Raw genomic sequence first — 26007 nt, forward strand, 5'->3', positions numbered from 1 at the left:
CAGAGTACAACAATTTTATTATTTATTCCAATAGCTAATAAACATCTGGATTGCAAGAAAAGTCCAGAACTTGAAATAGTCTTAAGTGAATGATGTGATGCGGGACAATCACATTTATTTTGGACAAATAGAGGAAGAGTCAACTTAATTTGGTGAGAATAATATTCTTCAAAAGAAAGGGGACAGAAAAACATAATTGCAAGATCAAATATTTTATGTTAAAAAATTGCCAATTACTATGTACAGTTGTTTCCTTCTAATACAGTATAAATATTACATTCCACTAATTGTTAAGAGCCACTTAAAATCACATGGCTCGCACACGACACTCTGAACACATCTTCCTCTATCTCTCCCATATAAAGACAGAAGATGAAGAAGTAGATCTTGAAAACATTTCGGGTAAACACGCAAGGACACGTGATCAAGAAAAGGAACTTGGCTACATACCGAAGCAGATCATCCACACAGTCCTTGAATTGTTCATATCAACCTCATGATGAGTAAACAGACGGCGCTACCTTGCATATCAATGAAGCATCTGCGCAATGAAGTTTTCAGTTTTAGTTGTGCTTTTAGCAGAAAGTGAAATGAGAGCAAGTTCCCTGAGAGGATAAAATATGTTAAAAAGCAGGATGGAAGGGAAAATATCACACAGTCCTGCCCTAGATCGCAGACGACAACGTTGGGAACATGGGCTGTGCGGTATGCGTTGCTACTCTCAACAAGGTTTTGCTCTTACAAAACCTTTGTTCTTTCAATTCACATCATTTTCAAAACTAATTACTGACTTTTTGCTCTGTGCCATCCATAAAGATCTAAAAAAAACCATCATGCAAATATGCATGGCACTGCCACATATTTCATAAAGGCTATTACACTTCACAGAACATATAATTACTGTATGTGAAATATACGTCATTGATGATGCCTATGGATACCTATATAATCTGTAATAATGGCAAAAATCATTTAATAACATAAGTGACATGAACATGATCATGACTTCATATACTGTACATAATGCCCTTTAAACAAAATTAGCAAGTTTCAATAGCCATTTCAGGAGCTTGAAGTGTATCAGTACCATCGAGGAATCCAAAAAGTGTGCTTCGGCACATATAATACTGTAACTAGGGGTTTCAAACTACCAGATTTGCCAGTTGGACAATCTGACATACATAAAACACAAACAAACATCATAAATGTCACACAGTGACCTCCAATTGGCTACTTTACACTGAATCAATACTGGGATGCACAACACTAAAGGGAACATAATGGCACATTCTTATTGGTGGATCACAGTTAGACCTCTGATCTTATGACATAGTCACGTGACCTACTGGAAGCACAGCGTTAGGGTAAATCATTCAGTGGGATTTGCAAGAAAAAGCAAACCAGCGTTTTGGTTGGTTCAAAGACAGAATCATTAAAAATTTTCTCCGCTTTTTCTGTTCAAAGATAACAAAAAAAAAAACAGATGTTCAAATGGCAACTATACTGGCTCAAACAAACAAATCGAATCACTTTTCACAAAGACACAATTGAAAAAAAAACATTCAAATATTTTATAAAACAGATATGGGCAGTGCAAACATGAGAAGCAGGCCAACTTTTTGGTTGATCTGCGATTCGCCTTTCTCTTTTTCTGTAAAAATGACTTAAATCAAATTTTGGCATTGACAGTGTGCATTGCCTTTCTTGGCTGGAGACCACTTAAGAGAGGTCGACTCATCTAAATGAACTCTGTTTTGATTTAATTGTATGAAAAAAGTAAAAATGGGCCATGGAAATGGACTATTCAGCACCCTAAAATCACACCACACTAAATGGAGACCTGAATAATGTTTTTTTCCTTGATAGCAATGATTAAGAAAGGATAAAACAAACCCCTAAGAAACCCGAACCCTTTGAGTAATAAACGTGACAGTCTGGGTACATTCTTTGAGGAAATGCTGTTGATGTTTAATGTGCAGATTAGACTGAGAGTGGCAGGGTTCATTGAAAATAAAGAAATAGTTATATACTAATGCGCTGAAACAACTGACAGTTAGTTGTGTCACTTCTGGCAGTAATAAATCAAATATTTGCCTCTTTTCTAATGGTCAAACTTAAATGGGGAAAGAAACTCCTCAGGTAACTGATATTTTTAAACAAACATAAAAGGGAATTTCTTTTCAGATGATTAGGGATAAAAAAGAAAAATACATAGGAAATCAGTACTATAGCTGTTGAATTTTACATATGAAACCAAATATTAACAAACAGTTACAATACAATAATTATTATAGTAATCAAATGTAGGTAACAATAATCTTAGGCTTGCAAAAGGCTGCTACAAAATGATCATACAGTCCCGCCTGGGCTGTCCCTCTCGAGTCTGGGATTGGCTGCACTGGAGCCGCTGAGATAAGGAGCTATCAGCCATGGGTCATTCTGAGGTCACCATGGAAATCCTAATTTCCCAAGAGCACAGAGGAGGGATCTGGAATGAAATTTGCAAGAGGTTAGTTACTACTCGATATCTGTGTCAGTTGCAGGATTTTTATTCTAGTGGAACGAATTTGAATATCATCTCTGAGATGATTAATTATTAGCACTGAAGCCCATGTAGTTGGGTTTAGAAAATACAAAAAAGGACACAAAAAGGAAAGCGAAGAATCTCACTACATGAGCCACTCACCATGATAGTGGTTCCTTACGTGGCTCCTCCTCTTCCTGTGCAGCCAATCGTCTGAGCTGACTTTCTTCATCTAGAAAGACACACCCCGGCATCCCAAATTAAAAATGTAGTCCAAAGCAGGACTGTACAATTAACTGAATTCACAATATGGCCTCATTAAATGATTAAATTAAAGACAGACAGACAAATATAGAGGTAGATAGATGATAGATAGATAGATAGATAGATAGATAGATAGATAGATAGATGTGCAAAGATCAACTGGAGCCTCAACAAATTACATCAGGACACTTTTATTCAAAAGGGTGAGACATGCAAGTATCAAACTGTCATGATCCTGCCATCTAGTCCTTGATGTTGTTTAATTCTTGAGGCAGGATCATGACAGACCCATGTTTTATGTGTAAGCACATGGCCATTTGTTTGGGCTGTGTGCTTGCGTTGTCTTGTCACCTTACCCCGCCCCCTTGTTATCTCTTCTTGTTATCATTATTGTATCATCGCCGTCACCTGTTTCCCTCATTAGTTTCTCCCTATTTAATCCCCTTGTGTTTGCTGTCTTGTGCCGGTTCATTGTGATTCTCAGTGTGTGTATCCTGTGATATATTACCTGTGTGTAAACCTTCCCGTGAGTACCTTGTGAAGAACTCTGTCTTGTTAAGTCCAGATCTTGTTGCTGCTGTTAGTTATTTGTCTAGTTATCTGTCAAGTCTTAGTCTAGTGTAGTTAGTCTTTGTTTTTGCCCACCAGCCTTGTTTTGCCCCATCGTGGGTTTTGTTTTCCCTGTTTTGTCTGAATAAATCTGTGTTTATTGCATACTGTCTGCGATTGGGTTCATCTCTCTCCAACTTCATAACACAAACTTAGTCTAATTATTTGATCCATTAAGTATCCCTATTCCCTACCCCTTTTAAAGAAGGGTGTGTTAGACTAGAAACTGACGGTTTGCTCAAAGCTGTTGATCTGCTGAATTTCAAACAATGCTATAACTTCTCGCTTTCCTGTATTCTGCTTCAGCTCTCTTTCCATTGCTAAACTGCATTCATGTATGAGGTTCATTTATTGTGGTATTAATTCTGCTACATCAAGTTAAAGCAATAATTTGAACAACAATATGAGAAAATCGTGTTTTTTTCAAAGACTACAACATGTGCATAAGCAATGATTCTATCACTTGTTTCTACAGCACTTTTTGACTGTTTTGATCTGGAGATTCTGTACTATTTCAAAAGATGGGTAATAGCGCCTTCTACCGTATAACAGCGAAAACAAAGATTGCCAGAAAATTCTATCAATGGCAGGAAGAGTAAATCAGACATTAAGAAAAATTGGCTTGGAAAATTGGAGAGAAAGTCTTACCACATGGGTTTCCTTCCACATCGTCTAGGAGGTTGGCAGTGGAGTTGGCTGTGCCCAATCTGAGAAAGTGCAGTCAAAGTAAACAGTCAACACTAAATTTACTCAACTGAACCAAAGTTACTTTGCCAAGAATCATACATAGCATTTGTTGGGGAATTCGCTGAACACAAAACAGGGGAGCCACTGAGTTCAACATTAAAAAAAACAGCATCATAACTCATATCTCATTTTTGTCCTATTTTCGATTTCATGATTGCTCTAAAAGTTCTGATTTCATATAGTATTTTATTTTTTACACTCCTACTGTTTTGATTTAAGCTAAAGTGGTTCTGGCACATTTTGAAGGATACGAATGATGCCGTAGCAACGTTCTTCTTTTAGACTTCCTCCGCTTCGTCTTCTCTGAGAACCCTCTGGCGATTTCAAACAGCTTCTTCCTGGTTGCTGCAGATGAGAATGAAGAATGTTACAATTCAACAGAAATGTTAACGTTCAACAAGAATCTTTAATAAACAATTATTTTCAGGTGAACTTACATTTCCCCATGTGCTTTAGCTTGTCTCTGAACAGAGCATCATCTGAGACTGCTGTGCAGGCCTCTACAGATCCGGAAGCATAGTGGTCTCCTGTGTTTCAGGGAAAAAAAAAAGTAAAGCATCTTGATTTCTACAACAAAAATGTTACAAAATGGGTTACATTTTTAATTTGACACTTTCTACCCTTTAATATGAATAACTGTAATAGTGGTGCTTTTACTATTGAGAATTTAGGGGTTTTGAAAAGGGAAAATGTGAAATATACTTCAAGCGAAATTGAAGAACAAACTGGTGTGATGAAATTTCGGACAAAATCACGTCAAAATTAAGTTCGTTTCTGGAGTTCGCAACTTCGAAGCGAAAAGTTCGCTCTGGCTGGTAAACACCTCAAACTACCATTGGTCGGTGGCGATTACATATTAGGTACGTGTGGTCTGTGGCTCCTTCTTCTTCTGTGTGGAAATCTTCCTTGGTTAATTTCTTCTGTTCAGTCCATCAAGGTCAGACGTCCGCAAGTAAAAACATGAGAGAGCCAACTAGTGAGCGGCTTTATAGTAGAAACTGAAATTCTGATAGAGTCACTGTTTTTTCATGTTTAATACCGTAAAGCTGCTTGCTTTAAAGCAATCTGTATATAAAGTGCTAAATAAATGTAGCGTGTTGAATTGCAGAGCTTGTGCAAACACATCCACATCCATATCCATATGATCAGATGCTTTCTTAACTGCTGTTTTCTCACCACCATTTTTTGGGGTGGTTTTTTTTTTGTTATTGAGAGGAAAGCACTCAGAACATATTTACATATTCAAACAGCTTTGGCGGTGTTGAGATGTTTGCTAACAGTATACCACTGCAAAGGTATTTTTAAAACTTGTTTTAGCCCTAAGAGAAGAACATAAAATACCTTTGTTGTGAGCATATCAGGGCCTTTTTGCTTATACACACAGACACAGCGTGACGTACATGTTCACACACGCATAATGCAAAACCACAGTTCAGGTGAATGATATCTACCTGTGGAGTTCTCCATGCTAGCTGATGAATGACTGGATTTGGATTTCTTTGACTCGTATTTTAATCGATCTAAAACATAGAAGGCAGGTGTTATGGAAGTCTTTGACATTCTTCATTCAACAAGGATATGAAGTCATCCAAAGAAGACCGCTCATAGGCTCAAGGTATATCAAACAATCTGTGTGGAAAAGCACACAATGTGTATGACAAAGCATAACAAAATCTTGCTGTGAGGAATAGACACTGCTAATGGTCTTGGAGAAAAAACAAAACCATCAACGTTCAAAGCCGGGCTGAGTAAATTTGCATAAGAATTTACTCTTTAGGATTTGTGTAGGTGGAACTGTGAAAGGAAGGGAAGTAGAGTGTATCAGAAACTGCTCATTGTCCCATTTAGCATGTGGGCGTCTTCCTACCTCTTTCCAACGCAACGAGGAACTCTCGGTTCCTCTGCAGCTCTTTCATGAACTCCTCGTTCTGCAGGAAGAGAGCGATACGCTCATCCTCCAAATATTGCTTCAGTTTGCGTTCCTGCTCTGAAGCTCCACCTGTTCCTGTCGCGGCCGCCACAGTTGGGTCCTTCTGGGGTACTGAGGAGGAGGAGGAAGAGGAGGAAGAGGGCATGGAGATGCTACTCTGAGAGCCCTGCAGAATATTGAAGGGTACGGAATATGTAAGAAAATCAGACTCGCTTTCATTAAAATCCAAAAGAACTGGCAAACTTTAAAACAGGGTTGTTTTAGTGCAGTTCTCTGTAGTAAAATTTTATAAATAAACAGTTTCTGAAAACTAAAATTTTAATAGAAAGCGATGCATTTTTTATTATTTTTTCCAATGTTTTGACAACTTAGTGTTAACTAATAATTGTTGCAAACTGGTACTACCAACAAAATATTAGTGCATTCCTGGAACTGGGCGTCGTTACACTACATCCTCCTTATGCATCACTTTCTGCCAGGAATTTTACGGGCTTTTCCCAAATCACAGAAGTGACCTCGACGTCCGGGTTAGAGGTAGCATAAGCCATCAGCCAAGTGTTTTTTAAATAAACTCCTGATGTACTTACAAACTTTCCAATGCCTTGTTTTATGAGTACAGAACCTACATAGAAGTTTGGTACCATTCCGGTACATGGTACAAAGGACCCTAGGTTGAAATTACTACGAACCATCCCTTTAAAGGGAGGAAAATATGCTTAAAAACAGGCTGTTTTATTTATTTCTATATTTCTGTTTATTTTTAGATGAAATATGACCCAGACATGTTGAGAGAAGATTCACTCTACTAAAAACACATACTGTTTCAGTGTGAACTTTAATAACATGAGACTGTCATGCTGTCATAGTGAATATCAAATACATTGCTTTATGTTTGAACATTCATCATATGCAGGACAACTGTATATGTACTATGGATCAAGGACACCATTATAGTTAATCTAGCCATTAAGAGAGCATGATATGGCATAAGAGCTTAAAAGCAACTACACAATGGCCTCCCTGCGGCACTTCTGCATTGCATTAGCATGTTTTAATGACCAAACCTCTGCACCTCTAAAGATGTTTCTGAACTATTAATGTTTTTTATATATATATTGTTGAATAGCAAAAGAGCCCAGAGGGCACTTGGGGAAAAAAAAAAAAAAACACTGCCTGGAATCAGAGTTTGTGCTAGATAACTGAGAATACAGACTGTGCTTTAACCCTTAAACAAAAAGGAAAAGTGTTAAAGGCAGTGTGATACTCTAGTTCAGTCTACGATACATTACCATTCAAAAGTTTTAAGGTAAGTACGATTTTTTTAAATGTTTTTCAATGTCTCTAACTAAAGAGCCGTTCACACCAAGAAGGATAACTATAACAATATCTATATTAGCATCCACACCAGTGGACAATACCGTTCTGTTTATTCTAAATGTCTGCTGCAGTTTTGACATCTGCTGCTTTAAATGCTTGAGCTCTTTAAAGGAGGATGGATTCTGATTGGTTGTCAATGTTTTTATCGTTAATCAGCTGGAGAATACGTTCTGAAAATGATTCCAATGATATAATTTCTCTGTGCCGTTATCATTATAGTTGTGGTGTGGACTCTGCTTTTCTGTTATATTTAGAACGCTTATTAGGACGATATCTTTATTGTTATCATTATAGTTGTGGTGTGGACTCTGCTTTTCTGTTATATTTAGAACGCTTATTAGGACGATATCTTTATTGTTATCATTATAGTTAAAGTCCTTAGTGTTGATAAAAAAACAGTAATATTATTGCAATTTAAAATAACTTTTCTATTATTTAAAATCCGATTATTCCATTTTATTATAATATTCTAATTTATTTATGTGATGCAAAGCTGATTTTTCAGCATCCTTACTCCTCGTCAGTGTCACATGATCCCTCAGAAATCATTCCAATATGCTGATATGATGCAAAATAAACATTTCTTGTTATTATGAATGTTGAAAACAGTTGTGCTGCTTAATATTTTTGTGGAAAATATATATATTTTTTTTTTCAGGATTCTCTGATGAATATAAAGTTCAAAAGAGCAGCACTTATTTTGAAATAGAATTATTTTGTAACATTATGTCTTTATTGTCACTTTTGATCAATTTAACACATACTTGCTGAATAAAATACATTTCTTATTGACCCCAAACTTTGAAACATTGTTGCATCACATGACAAATGCTCACCTGTATACTGTCCAATTGTTGGGGCAGAATTCGCAGGAAGTCATCAGGCAGATTGCCAAGTAACGGTGGGTTCCAGTTTTTGTAACCTTGGACTTGCCTGTGTCCAGGGGGAGGCTGGGCCTCGAATCTGAAAGATAACAGAGCCCAATGGCACTTGTTTCAATACTCACAATGCTCACATCAGTCTAATAATTAAATTATAGCTCCTGCATTGTGTCTGACCCAATAAACATTTGTGAATTAATGAGTATTACATCTGTGGAGAAATGGAATTACATGCATCTTGGCTATTAAACCGCAAACAAATGGCTCAACAGGAATTGCAATATGGTTTATGAACACCAGGGGGCATCAATTTAGAGAACCGTGACTAAATGAACAAGGACCTGTGATGACCCTATTTCCAAGACTGATGATGTTTCAGTAATTCTTTTAAAATTGCTCTCAAAAAGGTTTATAACCTGGGTGGAGGAACAGGAGGAGCATCAGGGTATTTCCTGTCATATATGTGCATGTCATATGTTGGTGGTGAGTAGACAGGGGGCGGCTCTTCATCTGAGCTGTCTGGCTCGAGGGTCCGCTCAAGAATCTGATAAAAGCACAAGAGAAAACAAATGCAATTTGCAGTAACAAGAAACTTTTATTGAGAAAAAAAATAAATTATTTTTCTAATGCACAGAATCATTCATTTATTTAGTATTGGTCAGCTATTAATTTAAAACGAGTAATGGTAGAAGGAATGTCAAAAAATATGGATGCTTAGGTACCAAGTTGATAATTAAATAAAACTCGACTAGTCTTTGCTTGAACAACACAAGCCATTGTTTTAATTAAATTTGTTCATATTTAATAAAAAAATTCAAATTCAATTTAAAAATAAAAATAAAATGTAAAAATGTGAAGTTTTGGTATTGTGGCAATCCTAAATGGTACTAATGGATATTTTTTACGCAATGTAATGATAAATACAATTTTTTTTTAACATTTTCTTAATTAATCAATGGGCTGTACTGCAAAATCACAGCAAACAGAATATTTAATTACCGCACATGTAGACACTGCTCACACATTCAACTGTTGATGCTCAAATAAAAATAAATAAAAAAGTAGTGTTTTTATTTAAAAGCTCCAAGCCATTTTTTTATTTAATTGGATAATATTTAAATTTAATTTAATATCATATTAAATTGATAATTAAATGAAAAAATTATAATTTAATTAAATGCAGGCTATATAGTAGACTGATATTGGTGTGACCTAGTGAAAGAAAATTGACCTAAAACATTTTTTTTATTGCATCTCAGGTCAATGTTTGCTGTGATTTTCATACAAACAGCCTGTGCAGTAAAGCACATGCACATACTGTTCCAACACATCCCCATATAAACAGAAGATTATAAATAATGCAAGAGAAAAAAATACACCAGTGGGGAATGTTCTTAAAAGCATCTACACACAGAATCGTGGCAGAACGTATAAACAAAATGCACTGCAGTTTATGCTTCACTTAGGATCGCATCGAAGTCTAATGGCAGAGCATCTCCACTGGGCCATGAAGCAGATGGAGAAACAGACAGATACACCGTAATGTGTCTCAGATCCGTCTCCAAGCCCAGTCCTGACACAGTTTCTTATCAGAGAAGTCAGGTGTAAGAGGACTGTCACAGTGGGTAAGAAACGTATTGATTATTATCGTATGCGACAAAAAACGTAGTTTGCTACAGATTCAGCTAAGTGCACAAGCTGAATGGACCTCTTTTAATTTATTAAAATGTCACTTTTCAGGGGTCAGCGTGAAAGACACTTGGGACAGTTCACGAAATTGTCACTGTTAGACCTACCTGAAAAACTAAAAGCACTGTTCAATTTAAATGAATCTTGACAATTGAGTGCTATTGACAATTTATTTATTTGTTCTTATTTTATTACTGACTGTTTAATTGTCTTTAATAATGTTTGAAATGTACATTAGTTAGGGAAGTAGTTAATTGAGAATTGTTAAAGGTGTTCTAAGCGATGCCACGAGACGTAACTTCTTGTTGACTTCTTGTCAAACAAAATGGAGGCTAGCTAGACCCTCCCTCCTCCTCATCCCGTCTCCTCCCTTCCCTTCCGGCATAAAGGAAAGTCAAAGTAGTCACTACAAACAAAGTTAAGTTTTACTAATACTTCATTCAATGTGTAATGTCGCCAAGTTAGATAAATGCTTTTATATATTGCAGAACAGAATGCAGAAAAAGAGAAACATTATCTTAAAATCGTTTCGCCACCTGAGGTTATAACTATAGCTCCCATATAAGCAATAATAGCATGATAACGTTAGCTTCGCGTTTCCCAGTGAGCATAAACAACGGCGGCGTCGTAAACAAATTTAGTCAAAGTTGTCAATAGCCTATAAATGAACATTCAAATTCATAAACACCTTAAACATCGCCTTACTGTGAATTTGCTTGATCATTTACAATGGAGATTGATAGCTGCTAGAAATATATATGTATTCACCAAAGTTAACACTGACTGCATAGTTCTAGCTAATTACATCCTTGTGTTGGTTTGGCGAACACGAACGTCAGTTTAGAAAGAAAAATGGATTTACCCACCAGTTCTGAAAAAAAACGAGCAACTGAATGTCGGATTGGAAGCCCTTCTGCCGGCGGAGTTCTCGCCACCTTTCGAAGGTTTTTCCGATGTAAATTCGGGACTTCGCGCGTTCCTTATCCTTGTCCCTCTTCTTTGCAATTTGTTCATTGCAACGTCGTCTCTTTGGTCGTGTGTCGGCCATAATTCAAACTTCCCTCTTCATGCTTCTCTCTCCTCCACACCCCCTTCATGTGTACGTGCACTAACCCCCCAAACCCCACCCTCAAATTCTTCTTGTCGGTTATTGGCTGGAGCACTGTTTGTTAAGTTTCGTGGTGCAGGTTGGCCCAGTTTGTTTTTGTTGCCGTTTGTGGAGCCTGTGGTGTCTACAGAGACCGCGTTTTTTTACAGTGTGTTCAGGGGACAGACAGCTAGCGGATAGTGAGGAGATGTTTGCTGTATGTGACAAAAAATGTTTTGGCCTAAAAAACGCGTGACATCGCTTAGAGCACCTTTAAATTTCACTGGTATCAAAAGGTTTGGAGCCATAACTGTATTTATTACAAGGTTACATGAGACAATGAAAAAAATAATTATTTTATTGTATTTTTTGTTGTGGTGCAGGGCACGTCCAAATTTAAACCACTGGCCTGACCAGGCCTGCAGAAAAAATCCTTAGCGTTGAGCACTGCTTTTGTCTTCCTCTGAAGAAATGCAATCATATGGGGAATATAGGTACTTTAAAAGACACTGACCTCTGGTGGGATGCTGTCATCTGAATCCGAACTGTCATCTGAGCCTTGCCCGTCGATGCTCATCTGCAGGAGCTGGTCGATGGTGGCATCCACAGCCCCATTGTTGGAGCGCAGGACGCACTCGATCACCTCATAGTCCATGCTAGGGAACATGGTTTTAAAGTCCTCCATGGCCTGGTTGAACTCAAGCCGTCGAACTTGCCGGTTGGGCCTGGAGTTGTTGAGCTCGCCTGCAGCCGAGCCTCCGCCACCCCTAGACCCTCCATTACTGCTGCTACGTCGGAAAAGGCTGGTCATCCTACAGGATCCCCGTTTCCTTACCCGACCAACGATGCCACGTGGGAAACGATGGCGCCCACTTCAGCCCGATGTCCCCCACAAAAGTTCTAGGTCCGTCTCACGTGTTTTTTTTTTGGTTTCTGGAACTATTCAAGTTCACTTTTTCATCATACCGAAAACAATCTAGTCCGCTGGAGTGAGAGAAATCCTTTCTTTCTCTTCTTCTGCTTATTAAGCTGCATCCAACACGACAGTATGGAGTCCCTGGCACGAAGGAAGTAGATGATCTGGTCTTGAGCGTTCTAGCTTTGTGTCCGCCTGTGTGATCTCCCCATTAGTTCGGCTCAAACTAAAAAACAAATACAGAGGCATGCAGTTAACAAGACGGTTTGAAACGAAACAGTTCATTATAAAAATCTTTGACTGCCAAACATCAACCAGTTAATGGTCTGAAATTCATGCTTCTCATTGGCTCGCTCTGGAGACTAACCACCCTGTATTTAGTCCACACACGTTGCTACAAAGCCATCTATCCCTGAGAGACGGCTATAATGACATCCGCAGATATAATGACACTGGCAGAAATAAGCAGACGAAAGTAAAAAAAAAAACAAAGCTAGTGAGTAGAGCCAAATTCTAGAGTAGGAAATAAATAAACGGGTGAGAAACCAGGGGCTAGATGACAGGAAGGGTATCCAAATACTACATATGGAAATTATTACACTAAATCCACGATTTAGAAACATTTTTGAACATTTGGAATCTGAACACGCCAATAGTTCAGATTTGTACTTACCAACATTTTAACTGGCCCCACCACAAATGTATTTTATTTTATTTTATATAACTTTATTCTATCATTATTATTAATAATACAAGTTATTTTTATTTGCAATAATAGCTGGAAATAAATGCAAATCCAAGATGGCTATAAATTCATAAGCACATGTACACTTTTGTTCAAAAGTTTGGGTTTTTAAGACTTTTTAATATTTTTGAAAGAAGTCTCTTATACTAACCAAAGCTGCATTTATTTGATCAAAAATACAGGAAAAACAGTAATATTGTGAAATATTATTACAATTTAAAATTAATCATTTTTTCTTTGAATATATTTTAAAATGTCATTAATTCCTGGGATGTAAAGCTGAATTCGTAGCTTCATTACTCCAGTCTTCAGTGTCACATGATCCTTCAGAAATCATTCTAATAGGATGATTTGGTGCTCAAGAAACATTTATTTTTATTAATGTTGAAAATAGTTGTGCTGCTTAATATTTTTGAGGAAATCATGATACATATTTTTTTCAGGATTTTATGATGAACAGAACAGTATTTATTTGAAATGTACAATGTAAAAGTATTTACTGGCACTTTTGATCAATTTAATGCATCCTTGAATAAAATGACTAATTTATTCAAAATTCTTAAAAAAAACAAACTTACTAACCCCAAACTTTTGAATTGTAGTAATAAATTCTTGCAGTTTCAGTGCAAAACATTATTTATGTTAGCCAGCTAGATACTGTAACTTTATTTGCAAATCTGCCTATATAAATATATAGATTTTTATATACTTAAAAATTAAAAATACATAAATATATATAACATTTAAATACATTATTAAATGTATCAATTTATAAATGTCTAATTTTATAATCCTAAAACATTGTTTATTTTCAGGTTTAAATAAACCTATTTTCAGTGTGTTCTCTATAGGACCTACACCAATCAGTACTAGTGACAAACAGCAAAATCTATTATTGCCAAGCTCAAAACATAATTTTAGATGCAAGTGCATTCCTTTACCTTCAGACTACTGAAAGCAAATCCTGACCACTCTCAGGCCCCAGTCCTCTCGACATCTAGTTGTCCAAACCACCTGCTTTCTGTTAAAATGCGAAACAAGAATGCTAAAAATGCACGAGTCTGCAGAGCATGGCTACAACTTTGCTGTGATGTTCTGGGATCTCATATGCCTTGCCCCATTTCCACACTCCCTTTCCTCTCTCCTCTCAGTGCAGGGCAGAGAAATCCCTGCTTCACTGAAACAATACACACAGCCGAGCCCGAGCCAAGCCCACATGGCACTGCCAGGACCCAGCACCCCTCACCAGCCTCTCGTTGGCATGGAGACATTTTTGTGATGTAAACAGGATGCTTCGCCGTACACTGACATGAAAGCGTATGCATGCCTGCAGGGATGCCGTCAAGAGAGACGGGGAGCACGGTTTAGTGATCGAGGAAAAATTCCTCTCGTGGCCAGTTTCAGTGGCTTGAGGATTGTGTTTTGAGTGAAAAGGTATTGTTATAGTTCCCTACTGAACTCAGTGCCTGTTTTGCATCTACTTACTCATTCGGCTTAGACGCTGCGATGCCTTGACGACGCACAACAAGAAAGGTCACAGAAACAAGAGTGGTTTTCTAAGAGTATGACCTACTTGGCTAGTAGCAATGGCAACTTAGAAAAATAAGCCGAGAAGAACTGCGACTTCTGGAAAATCCTGATAATTATTTAACAGTTCACTATAGTGCTTTCAAGGCAGTGTTGTATTGAAATTTCACAAACATGCTTACATGCAAACAGTGCTACATGAGCATCAAATAAGCACATTAGAATAGAATGATTTCTGAAGGATCATGTGACACTGAAAACTGGAGTAACAGCTTTGCCATCACAGGAATAAACTACTTTTAAATATATAAAACATTTACTTGTAATAATATTACTGTTGTTTTACTGCATTTAAAAAATAAAAATAAATGCTGCCTGGGTGAGCATAAGAGAAAAAAAATAGGGATGCACCGATTTGAACATTTTGGCCGATACCGATAATTTTTTAGATTTGGAAGCCGATAACATATACAGTATATTGGCCGATAAATCGAAAACCAAATTTTTGTATCATTTTTGAATTTTGAGAACCTGGTTACAAAAACAAAAGTCTCACCATTTAAAGCCATGGCCCAAATACACAATTTTAAAGTTCTCATTATAATTGTATGTATATGACAGACTATTTTCCTTTTTTGAAGTGATTCCAATTATATTTCAAGCAATTCAAAACCATCGTGGTGAACAGTGCGCATCTGAAGTGTCTCAGCTGAAGGAAATAATACATTATTTATCGACTTTAACATATCGGCCAATTTTTCTTATCGGGCCGATAACGATAACGTTAAAAATGAACATATATCGGCCGATATCAATATGGTGGCCAATATATCCTGCACCCTAAAAAAAAAATCTTACTGACCCCAAACTTGTGAACTGTTTATATATTTAGCTATAAATAACAGTGGGTTTTCACTGCAATTAGGAACATTTAACAGTATTAATAATAATAATAAAAAAAAACACTTTTAGTTAAATTTCATGGTCATAAAACACAGCTTGGTTACTGGGCCTGCAATAGATCCTCCTCAAAACCAATTCTATATTTAGGTTGTCTTTTGGAATATTTCAGTATGGAATTCTTTCTGCATTATTTCAACTCCCATCAGGGATCCTTAGAGACAGGAAATTGGGAACAGGATGCTCCATAACAAAGCTTTTCAGAAGTACCAGAAACTTGTAGCATGGTTAGTGCAAAGACTATAGCCTATTCCATAAAGTAAAATGAATGTTAACAAATCAGGAGTGCCAAAGATTTAGTAAACTACTGTTCACAATGCAGGGCTGTAAATCTCTGGAGCTTGATGCAAATAATGTACAAAGAGCTGTAGTCAATATAGATGAGCTTATCGTCAGCTGAAAATCTAAACATCTTACTTTCCACTAACCCTTCCTGCTTGAGACTCTCACTTCCTGTTGTGAAGTACCCGTCTGACCCATCACTGACACCCGATATCAAAGAGCTTTGAACTGAAGGTGAACACAGCCTAGATGACTTGCAGTGCACATAGGCTATATGCGTGCGCTCAGAGTTGGCACGGATTGCACAGAGCCAAGGCCATGCATTCCACTGAGCTATTTTTTACATGACTATGATCTGCATCCGAGAACCTTCTATATTTACTAATGGGAGCCAGAGCTCGATTTTGCTCCTCCTGAAAACCACCCCACTGTCTCCACTGCCAATGTCATGACAAAAAAAAAATTCAGAGCAGATGTAAGCCAGTCATGCTAAATGTGCTTCATAAATCTGTTCTGTTACCTGCTTAGGAATTGTGTTTAGTGAGATGTTTTACAAACAAGCAAAGGTTATGGAACTTTGGGCAGTTTGTCTTTTTACTAGGCAATAAGTAACTTAAAAAAAAATTTGTAAAAAAAATTCTAGTCCTTTGACCACAATCCACTTTACTACATACTTTACAGCCTTCATGTCTGCTGCTTAACTATTATTTGATGAATAGAAAGTTTAAAAGAACAGAATTCATTTGGAATAGAACTCTGTTGTAACATTACAAAATGTCTTTTTTGCCATTTTTAATCAACATAATCCATTAATGCTGAAGAAAAGTAAATAAAAATATAACAATATAACACAATTTTAATAAAACATATTGAATGAACACACACACACACACACACACACACACACACTTTAAATAAACTCTTTGCAGCTGTCAAATAGATTCAATGTTTAAACAAATAACAGAAATAAAACAAAAACAGTGAACATGAGAATAATATTTAACAATTTGTATTTAACTGCACAAAGATAACAATACATAATAAACAGCAATATGTACCTACAACTGTATCTTTTGTCCTAAAACATTCGAAGCATGCAAATGACCACAGTTGAACATTTTTCAGCGATGATTCAAATAAGTCATGACATAAGTGTTTCTGAATCAATTAAATAAACAGTTCAAAAGAACTGATTCAAGGTAATAAGTTAAACTTCACAACTCTATTGGCATCTTTGTTACTAAGATTTAAATGAAAGATGGTTAAAATATCTCAACATATAGCTATCATATTCGTAAGAAAAAAAGATACAAACATGTAAGAGACTTACACAATACACATGCTACTTAATTTAGTATCTGCAGCAATATATTATTGAATTGAATATATTGAAAAATTCGATAAAATAAAACACCCAACACCTTTTTATAATCAATGGAACTGGATCTGAAAAGAAATCTAGTACAGATGCCCGTGACACAGAATAAGACAACAACTGCCAACCACAGCAGTCATGAACTCTTGAACCAAGGATTTAGCAAACTCATCCAGGTTAGTCAATAACTCACATGGTGCACAGACGGTTTCCAGATCAAACACATGATGTGAATTATGGGAAAAGAAACACATCATATCCTGTCTGCAAGCTGGCTGCAGTCCAGTGGACATCCAGATGCTGCAGTGCTTTAAAAACTCCATTTAGAAAAACCTGAACACCATCACCTGCTCTGAGGATACATGGATGTGAGATGTCCACTTTCACATGCATTATATAACTCTGTTCAGTCTTATCGTTTAGACAGAGATGGATTAAAGTGGGTACTAGATCTTGATGGGGGACACGAAACGAAAGAGTGTTCAATACTTAACACCAAACGATGTTTGCTAACAGAAAGCATGCTTATAGTGAAGAGGCATCATAATTGGCAGACCTGCAGTTTAAGTGTATTTTTGAGTGTTTGAGCGTACAAATTCTGTGGACAGAATCTGCACAATTCAGAGGAATGGATTTACACATAGTAAAGACATCCAGGCTAGACAAGAAATATAGTGTATAATAAGTGTATTTAATACATAATTTGTCTCATTATAATGCCAATTTGACAGGAAAGCAAAGATTTTCAGTTGAGATGCAAATACAAATGATAAATATACTGATATAAAAAACAGTAAAAAAAAAAAAATCATCAAATTAGCCGAAAATCATCAAATTATCTATCAATCGCACAGAAATCGATTTCAGCAACGTTCCCAACTCTCATTGTGCGAGTAAATCACATGCGATGTAAAGCCCAAAGCTCACAGTTTGTGTGCTCACACTATACAGTCCGATCACCGAGCTGCGACTCGTAGGCTCACACTATATCAGCTATCGATATCAAGAGGATTTAGCATTTCCAATGCATGTATTAAAGTATTATTATTTTTATTATTAAATTGATATTACAATTAATTTCCCCCGCATATTTTCATAGACAGCGGTTCACATTTCCCATGATAATAAAATTAAGTAAATTTTAAATAAATTAGTAAATAAAGTGAAAGTTAAAAGTGAAACAAGTAGCTAAATTAATGATCAAGTAAATTAATAAAAGAGGTGCTGGTGTAGCCTATATGTAGGCTACACGCAGGTGGCTTGGAATACGTGGGTAATGTGGTTTATCCATTTTGCAACACGAACTGAAGGTGAGAAACAGTTTGCTAAATTGCAGCTAGTTTGATAGCTCCAGAACTTAAAGATTTCACTCTTCGTTTTCTTTCTTGCTGCATTAAAGATGAAATAGTTCAACTTTTTCACGCAGGCACAGTGAGAGAAAAAACATTGAGTTAAGGGCAATCGGTTTGTAGCTCTGCTTCAACTGTGCGATACCCTCACGAGGGGGACCAAAATTATGACATGCCAGAAATTCATCCGACCATCCGATTGCCGATCAGAGGAGGTTTATCGCCTCTCGTTCCCCCTGTACACTGCACGAACAACGCATGACAAATGATGCATGACAAAGCTGAAAATCGTCCAAACTCAAATAAATAAATAAATAATAATAATAATAAACAAAAAATAATAATAAATAAAAAAAATTGCACGAGTCAGAATTGAACTCAAAATCAGAAAAACATTGAGGGATTTATTCGGTAAATGTGTTTTCATCATAGTTTATTTGCATGTCTTAGGCTATTAGGCTATCGGATAAAATATGTATCCACCTCAATTGAGAGCATACATTTTTTTATGCGCATCTTGGCATTTCCATCCAGCGTTTTTTATGCAAAATCACAAAATCCACATAAAACTAAGTGAATGGAAACATTGCTAATGAAAAGTCAAGGAAACATTAACACATTTTGGGTGTTGACCCACATAAGTGCACCATTGCCCTTCTACAGTGACTCCAGCCGTCCTGATTGTGGATACCAAATTGGTTGCACTCAGCTTGTTTTGACAGCCGATAAAGGCCAATTAAAGACTGCAGGTTGTGTTTTCACAGGCCTTGTCTACAGGGCGTTTTTCCGAAATAGGTTTCACTTTGCATTAATAACGGTAAATCTGACAGACCTCCAAATGCTGTGAGGCTGAAGGACTTCAAAGGAACATAAAAAGCATTATAGGCAGCTATGGTTTAAACCTGCTCAAAAAATGCTGAAGACCCAAACGCCATCTTAGCAGACCGTGTTAAACCACCGCGCCACTTTAGAGATCGGAAACTATCTAACAACATCAGTACAAGCTAAAAAAGATAACAGCAACAAACCAGGGGAAAAAAAAGAAGTGAGAGAAACTCTCTTTCACCAAGAGCGAAGAGAGGAAGGGAAAAAACACAGGCTTGTTGACAGAAGATCTTTTCCGAGCAGTGCGTGCCATGATCAAAAGAATGCTAAATCTGGATGCTCAAATATCAGGGCGTTACGTTCCTTCGACACAGCCTGGCTTCAAACTGTCAAACACAGATTAAAGACAACGGTTGCTCTGTCGGGTGCAAAATCAATCTAGGATAAACAGACAAAAATTAAGTTAACAAATAGACAATGATGATATTAGGTCTGGTGATTTTATTCTGAATCAAAAAAGGCAAATGTAGCAGTCAGAAGCAAAAATATGGTTGTTCAGCAAACAGATGAACAGAAAGGACCCAAGGGGGGAGAAACTGGAAAGCCTCCACGAGTTGAGTGAGCCAGTCAGCTCCAACACCTTGGCAAGAGCAAAACTAATTGCAAAACAGACCTTAGACAAGAGGCACAATCAATTACGCCGTCTGCGATGTCTGGCTGCTTCTGCTATGTGTTTCTGAATGAAGGACGTGTGAAGTCTGCAAAAGTAGAATAATTAATGGTTGAAAGGGAGTAACTCACTGCTATCTGCAATGGGATGTGCGTCAATGCATCACTGACTGGATAGATGCCACAAAGCCATTCATTGGCAAAATCACTTGAATAGAGACAGTTCGGTTTGATTCATCACTGTTTTTGCGTGCAATCTGGAAGCAAACTCGAAAAGGCTTGTGTGTGAAGTTTATATCTGCAGTATTTTTGTGGAAAAGCACTTTCGTTTATGTCTCTAGGTCAGATGAATGAGCAGAAATCATTCAGGCAGGCACTGAACCAAATAGCATAAGGGCTTGACAATCCCCTCCTCCTCTCCTTTCTTCCTCCTTTCCTCTGACCTGGTTCCAAAGCCATAGCCAACATGAGGGAACTGGGCTTTCTGAAACAGGAAGGAGGAAACAAAAAGGCTGACTTGACTATGACACCCCCAGCATGTCTCCCGTCACACTGCTGGAGGATCTTCTTGTTCCAATGCATTCTTATTTTCTTTATGTTGATCTTGTTGCCACAAACTCTTGGCCAAAACTTAAAATTGCATTAACATTAACCCCCCGAGTGCATCTGTTTAGGCTTGCGCCATAAACCCATTAAAGATGATCTTAACAGACCTTTTTTTGGGCCATCTGCCACATAAGGAACAAAAGTCTGCCATTTATCTCCTGGGAGCCCAACACACAAAACATTTGCTAAATACAGTGTCTGAAAGTACATTAGCACCTTTTAGCCAAACTTCCACTACCCACTCAAAATCCATAAACTTATTGTAAATGCAGTGAGATGACAGGTGTATAAGAGTTCCAATCTGAAGATTTTTTCAGAAGGGATGCATTAAATTAATCAAAAGTGACAGCAAAAACATTATAAGACATTTGTTACAAAGGATGTCTATTTCAAATAAATTCTGTTCTGTTGAACTTTCTATCAATTAAAGTATCCTGAAAAAAAGTTGTTAAAGTTGTTACTGATGTTTGCAGCGCAATATATGACCGGAAGGGTAAAAATGACTGTTATTTCCGTCAGTCACGGCTTGTTAGATCTAGCACTCTGCCCGCTTTGAATCAGACACAGAGATAAAGTAGTGTGTAAGATATTAAATGTATTTAAATTAATTAATTATAGTATAGATAATGAACATAATGAGTATATAATGAATTCATTATCGAGAGAGAGATATAAGAGATGCATGTGTGAATTATCTGCATCTGTGTGCAGCGTCTCTCTCTATTAATAACGAAGCTGTGAGTTTAATTACTTCAAAACCAATGATGTTACCACCTTGTTGCTGAGAAAAATAATGTAGCGATTCAGTAGTGAAGCTATTTTATTAATAAAAGTCACAGGGCAGCATTGATAAGTTTCTGTGCTCCTGATTGATCGCCGATCTCCGAGTGACGTATTTGTGTGTGCGCTTCAATGAAAACAGTGCATTAATATAGAACAGAACTGACTTGGAACTACCTATGCATTCAACGTTTTTATTGCACTCCTTCCAGCCAATCAAAATCAAGTATTCAGACAGACAATGGTATAAATGAAACAAATGTGTAAAACGTGAGACACATTGTTATATGCAAAATCAATAATAATACTGGCACAATTAATAATACTGGCATACAATTAGCCTTATGTATTTTTGTTTTATGAACACTGATGAAGGCAGACAGCCAAAACATTTGTATTGGTTTTTAATCTCCTTTTTTTGTTTTGTGCATTTTTTGACTATAGATACACAGGTCTTGGCATCTAATTTGTGCGCGGTGAGTGCTTTGATTGAATATGAACACTGAAAATAAACATAACTTGCAGCTCAGGAAGTGAATAAGATGTTGCAACATTCGTCAGACTGATTCAAACTGGTGGTAACTCGTCTTTTAAAACTGTTTAATATAATAATTGGCACATAAGAGTAATTTGTTTGGAAATTAGACTGCATTGGTCACGCACGCTGTATGGTTTTGCTTTTGATTTCCAATGTTTTTGATTCAAACATCTTGCCTGAATCCAAGAGAACACAAACATAGAGAAGATCTTTTTAAACGTTCCTTGACAGCTTTAATAACTACAAACCAATAGCCTTGAAATATTAAAAAGCTTATTTATTAACATTTGTATGAGTTTATCAAAACTAATCTGTTTATGATAATTGTTTGTATTATGACTCCTATTATTTAAAAAGAGGCTTGGGAGTTTGTTGTCCTAGGGTCATATTTTAAAAATGCAGAGGCTTAAACACATTAGACAGTGATGTGCTATTTTTGGGACTAAACTCATTTAGGAATAAATCTCTCTGAATATGTCCCACAGCAATACTGGCTGCTCTGCCTGCACTTAATTCCCAAAAGTCTGACCAAATTCTCTGACTGCAACTATTCACACGCTCACAAAAAACACATTAATAAATAAACAAGCTTTTTAATGCATGTAGGCAATATGAGTGAGCGCTGACATTGCCAATAAGAAGGGGATCTGAAAGGGCCAACTTAAATCCAGTTCATCAAGCGACATTCTTAAGAGATTTCAACGGGATAATGCCATACAAAATGGGAGGTGTGTAAGTGGATAAGATGAGTCCATCAACCACTACAACATCTTCAAGAAGGGCAAAAAACAGGGTCAGTGGCCATATGCAAATCAAGAGTCTCTTGAAAGGAAGAGGAGTGGATACAGCTGTCTGACAGACAGACCTTCACCACCTCCTTCATCATTTATAACACAGTGTGAACCAGGAATATGGCTGCTGCCAAACATCTATGGGCCCTATTTTAACGATCTAAGCGCATGGTGTAAAGCGCACGGCGCAAGTGCACTTAAGTCGTGTCCAAATCCACTTTTGCTAGTTTAACGACGGGAAAAATGGTTGGCGTGCCCAGCGCATGGTCTAAAAGGGTTGTCCCTATTCTCTTAATAAGTAATGTGTGATTTTTGGGCGTAACGTGCAATAAACCAATCAGAGTCTCATCTCCCATTCCCTTTAAAAGCAATTTGTGCTCGCGCCATGGTGGATTCGCTATTTGCGTGGTGGAATTTGCAAGCGGAAAGACTAAACGCTTCTCCAGGTTAAAGTGCGCAAACAGGCGGATTCCACCATATCTTTATGTTCACAATAATAATCTTTTATATTGAAATCCTTTTATTTTTAATATTTGGCGTGTTTGTGTGCTGCTACACTGTGTGTGCACCCGCCTATAGGCTCATATTACTAATGCAACCTTTAAATAAAAAAAACATACTGCGCCATTGACTTTAGACAAGATTAGACCAGGTTTCCTAAAAATAGCAACGTGCCAACAATGCACCTGAACACACCTCGTTTTCAGGCCAGCACGAACAGATGGGCGCAAATGCATTTGCTATTTAAACAACGTGGCTCAGGACGTGAAAATGATAACTGCGTCAGGCTGAAACTAGCAAAAAACACTTGCCTGGCACCGCATTGCACCGGGTGTATGATAGGGCCCTAGATCTTTGAACTCAGCAATGTAATTAACAAGCCAAACAAAGGTCTCTTAAAATGTGATGGTCAAGTTCTTATAAGGATTGCATTAAAAAGCACTAAATACTTCAGAAAATAACAAAGAAAGGTTTGCTAGATTGACTGATTAAAAAGCAAATTCCAACTGTGCAAAAACTAAATAAAAATATTAACTTTAACTTCTTGACCTACATGAAGTTAAACAGTGATTATACAGTGAACTGATTTGTCAGGTCTGAAATCTAAGGAAAAACTAAAGGCCTCAAACAAACTGGTTATTTTGTGGTTGGAACAGCATGTCAGCCAAGAAAGCACAAGAGACATCTAGTCGCAGATTTGTTTTTTTTTTTTTTTTAACCAAGCACTAATAAATAAGCTAAAATTGCTTCCTTTGTGTAAAGTTGTTAGGAAGCTGTTAAAAGTGTAATGAGTAAAAACATTATATCTAATGTTGCCTTTACTCTGTGTCTATGCTGATTTATACACTTAAAAGAACACAGACATATGATGCCCAAATATTCAATTTGAATCTGCAAATTATGCACAGGCCACCAGATTTCCGTAAATCGGTTCTTAATAGCTCATTTCAATGAACTGGCTCAAAAAACGATTCAGGAGTTCATTATAATGTGACGAGCTACATGCTTTTAACATTTTTTAAGGAATATTGTTTTTTTATTATTAAAATTAGATTTTTATTTCGTATTATAAATAAATTCTTGTTTCATATTTTATTTACATAATTTATTGCAATGGAATGTGTCCGTGTTCAGTTCGATTTAGCCATGATTCAGCAAATAAAAAAATTCGAAACATATTTAAAAATATAATGGGTGCGTTTACATTAAAGTCGGCACTGAGATAAAATTACTTAGCTAATGAACAATTTTAATTGTTTAAATTAAATTATATGAGACAGAGTTGGTTTTCACATTTTAATCCGAAACATTAGGAACTGAAGTAAACAAAAAACGTTTTTTCTTGTTGGTTCATAAATTGGTTAAACAGGAATCGAACGAATCGAACATGTCCCAGAAGTGACTCAATAACAACTCGAACCGAATCGAATCTCTTAGATTAAAAAAAACAAGACACTCGAACCGATTCAATTCGATTAAAAACGAATCGTTGAGAGTTTTGCAAACAGGTTTAACCGATTCACTAAAAAGATCCAATTCAAAATAACGATTCGTTCATGATTTGGACATCGCTATCGAACGTACCAATGCAAACCAACAAATTCCATTCGAACTCTATGATGTCTATGATGTACAAACAGACTGTTTAGGCAGACAGCTTTTAAAACACAACCAATCAGATTGATGGCAGAAGGACAGCGCTGTTCAGATCCAATATGTGGACTTATCAGACTTTAATTTTTATCACGCGTACAGCAAAACCCCACTTCACATATAAATAAACATACTACTGAAGTGCAAATAAGACGTGAGGCCGCAGCAGTTCGCAACACTCCTCAACAACAGCAACCAAGCAGCCATATACTCTAAACAAAGACGTGTAAAACAACCCTAAAACATAGTCATAGCGATTTTATCTGCGTAGTAACTACATACCTGTTACATAACGCTAACATAATGTGAAATTCGCAGAGTAGAATGTTAACGCAAGCTAGTGTAAAAAACAAAGCTACTTACTCTTGGTGAACAGAAGCAGACTGCCCCCAGTGCACGTTCCCAATCCGTCCCGTTTTCCGCTTTTATCATAAATATAAACACTATTTGCTCATTTTCGCTGGATTTATAAGACTATTCACATCTGCATGTATCATCTTCATCGACACCGATTCGGTACCGGTCGGCGTGTTCATGCCTTAGCGCCTGAAATCCCCACAGAAAGGGAACTAGCAGTGTGTTGTTGTATATGGGGATGAATCAAAGAGATGGGAAAAAATCTGTCACAGCCAGAATCAGTGTGTGGGGGAACAAAGAGCCACACGGCCGCCTAGTGGACAGAGAGTGGAATTACACCCACTGAGCCCAAATGGAAAAAAACAAAAAAACATCAAGACTGCTGGAAAATGTTTGAAAACATGAGCATGAATATAATTATGTATTTCTAAAGAAGAATATGAATTAAGTAGGAATAACTAAGTTTACATTAAAAGGTAATACAATTAAGTCCACATATTTTGTAATGTTTTAATACCTGTTTGAAAAATTAATAGAAATATATTTTGTAAATTTAATGAAAAAATAAAATAAACAAATGTACATTTTAAGTAATACTGTAAAGAGTTTTAATTCTTTGTACTTAGGTGTTCAGTTTTCAAATGCATATCATTTACAATTATTATGCACAAGTTTAATTATTTATATTGTATAAAAGTGTTGTACTCAGCCTGTATATATAAATAAGTGATTATCTGCATTGCAATTCTTTAAAAACATTACAGACAATATACTATAGAGAGCCTTCAGTGTCCTTGCACTAATACTAAATCTTTAATATGATCCTTAGTATGACATACATATTGCCAAGTTCTTTTTAAATGGTTATGTAACAGGAATTATGTCTAACAATAACACAAAAAATACTTTACTATTGATTTGTATCAACTGCATTGCACTTTGTAAACTGGAACCTAGATTCACAGATCACAAACCTAGTTTACACTCCATCATCATCATTATTATTGCTCATGGCATTAGAAGAC

General features: G+C 36.7%; 1 protein-coding gene across 4 annotated transcripts; it reads right to left on the reverse strand.

Moving 5' to 3' along the window:
• Nucleotides 1-25232, reverse strand: cuedc1b (CUE domain containing 1b; the record flags this gene model as incomplete). Of its 4 annotated transcripts, none has more annotated exons than XM_079885764.1 (11): nucleotides 24989-25232; nucleotides 11623-12250; nucleotides 8749-8876; nucleotides 8288-8414; nucleotides 6012-6240; nucleotides 5596-5664; nucleotides 4582-4671; nucleotides 4396-4489; nucleotides 4046-4104; nucleotides 2687-2756; nucleotides 1-2488 (listed from the first exon to the last, which is right to left on the reverse strand). In XM_079885764.1, coding segments are annotated over exons 2-11 (1164 nt in total). In that variant the 5' UTR covers nucleotides 11920-12250; nucleotides 24989-25232. The 4 variants fall into 4 exon arrangements, with proteins under 4 accessions (XP_079741890.1, XP_079741891.1, XP_079741888.1 ...); XM_079885765.1 differs by lacking the exon at nucleotides 24989-25232 and adding an exon at nucleotides 13711-13993; XM_079885762.1 differs by lacking the exon at nucleotides 1-2488 and having other exon boundaries at nucleotides 2683-2756.
• Between the last annotated feature and the right edge of the window lie 775 nt (nucleotides 25233-26007).

The sequence above is a fragment of the Squalius cephalus genome (assembly GCF_949319135.1).
Source record: "Squalius cephalus genome assembly, chromosome: 11".
Classification (NCBI taxonomy): Eukaryota; Metazoa; Chordata; class Actinopteri; order Cypriniformes; family Leuciscidae; genus Squalius; species Squalius cephalus.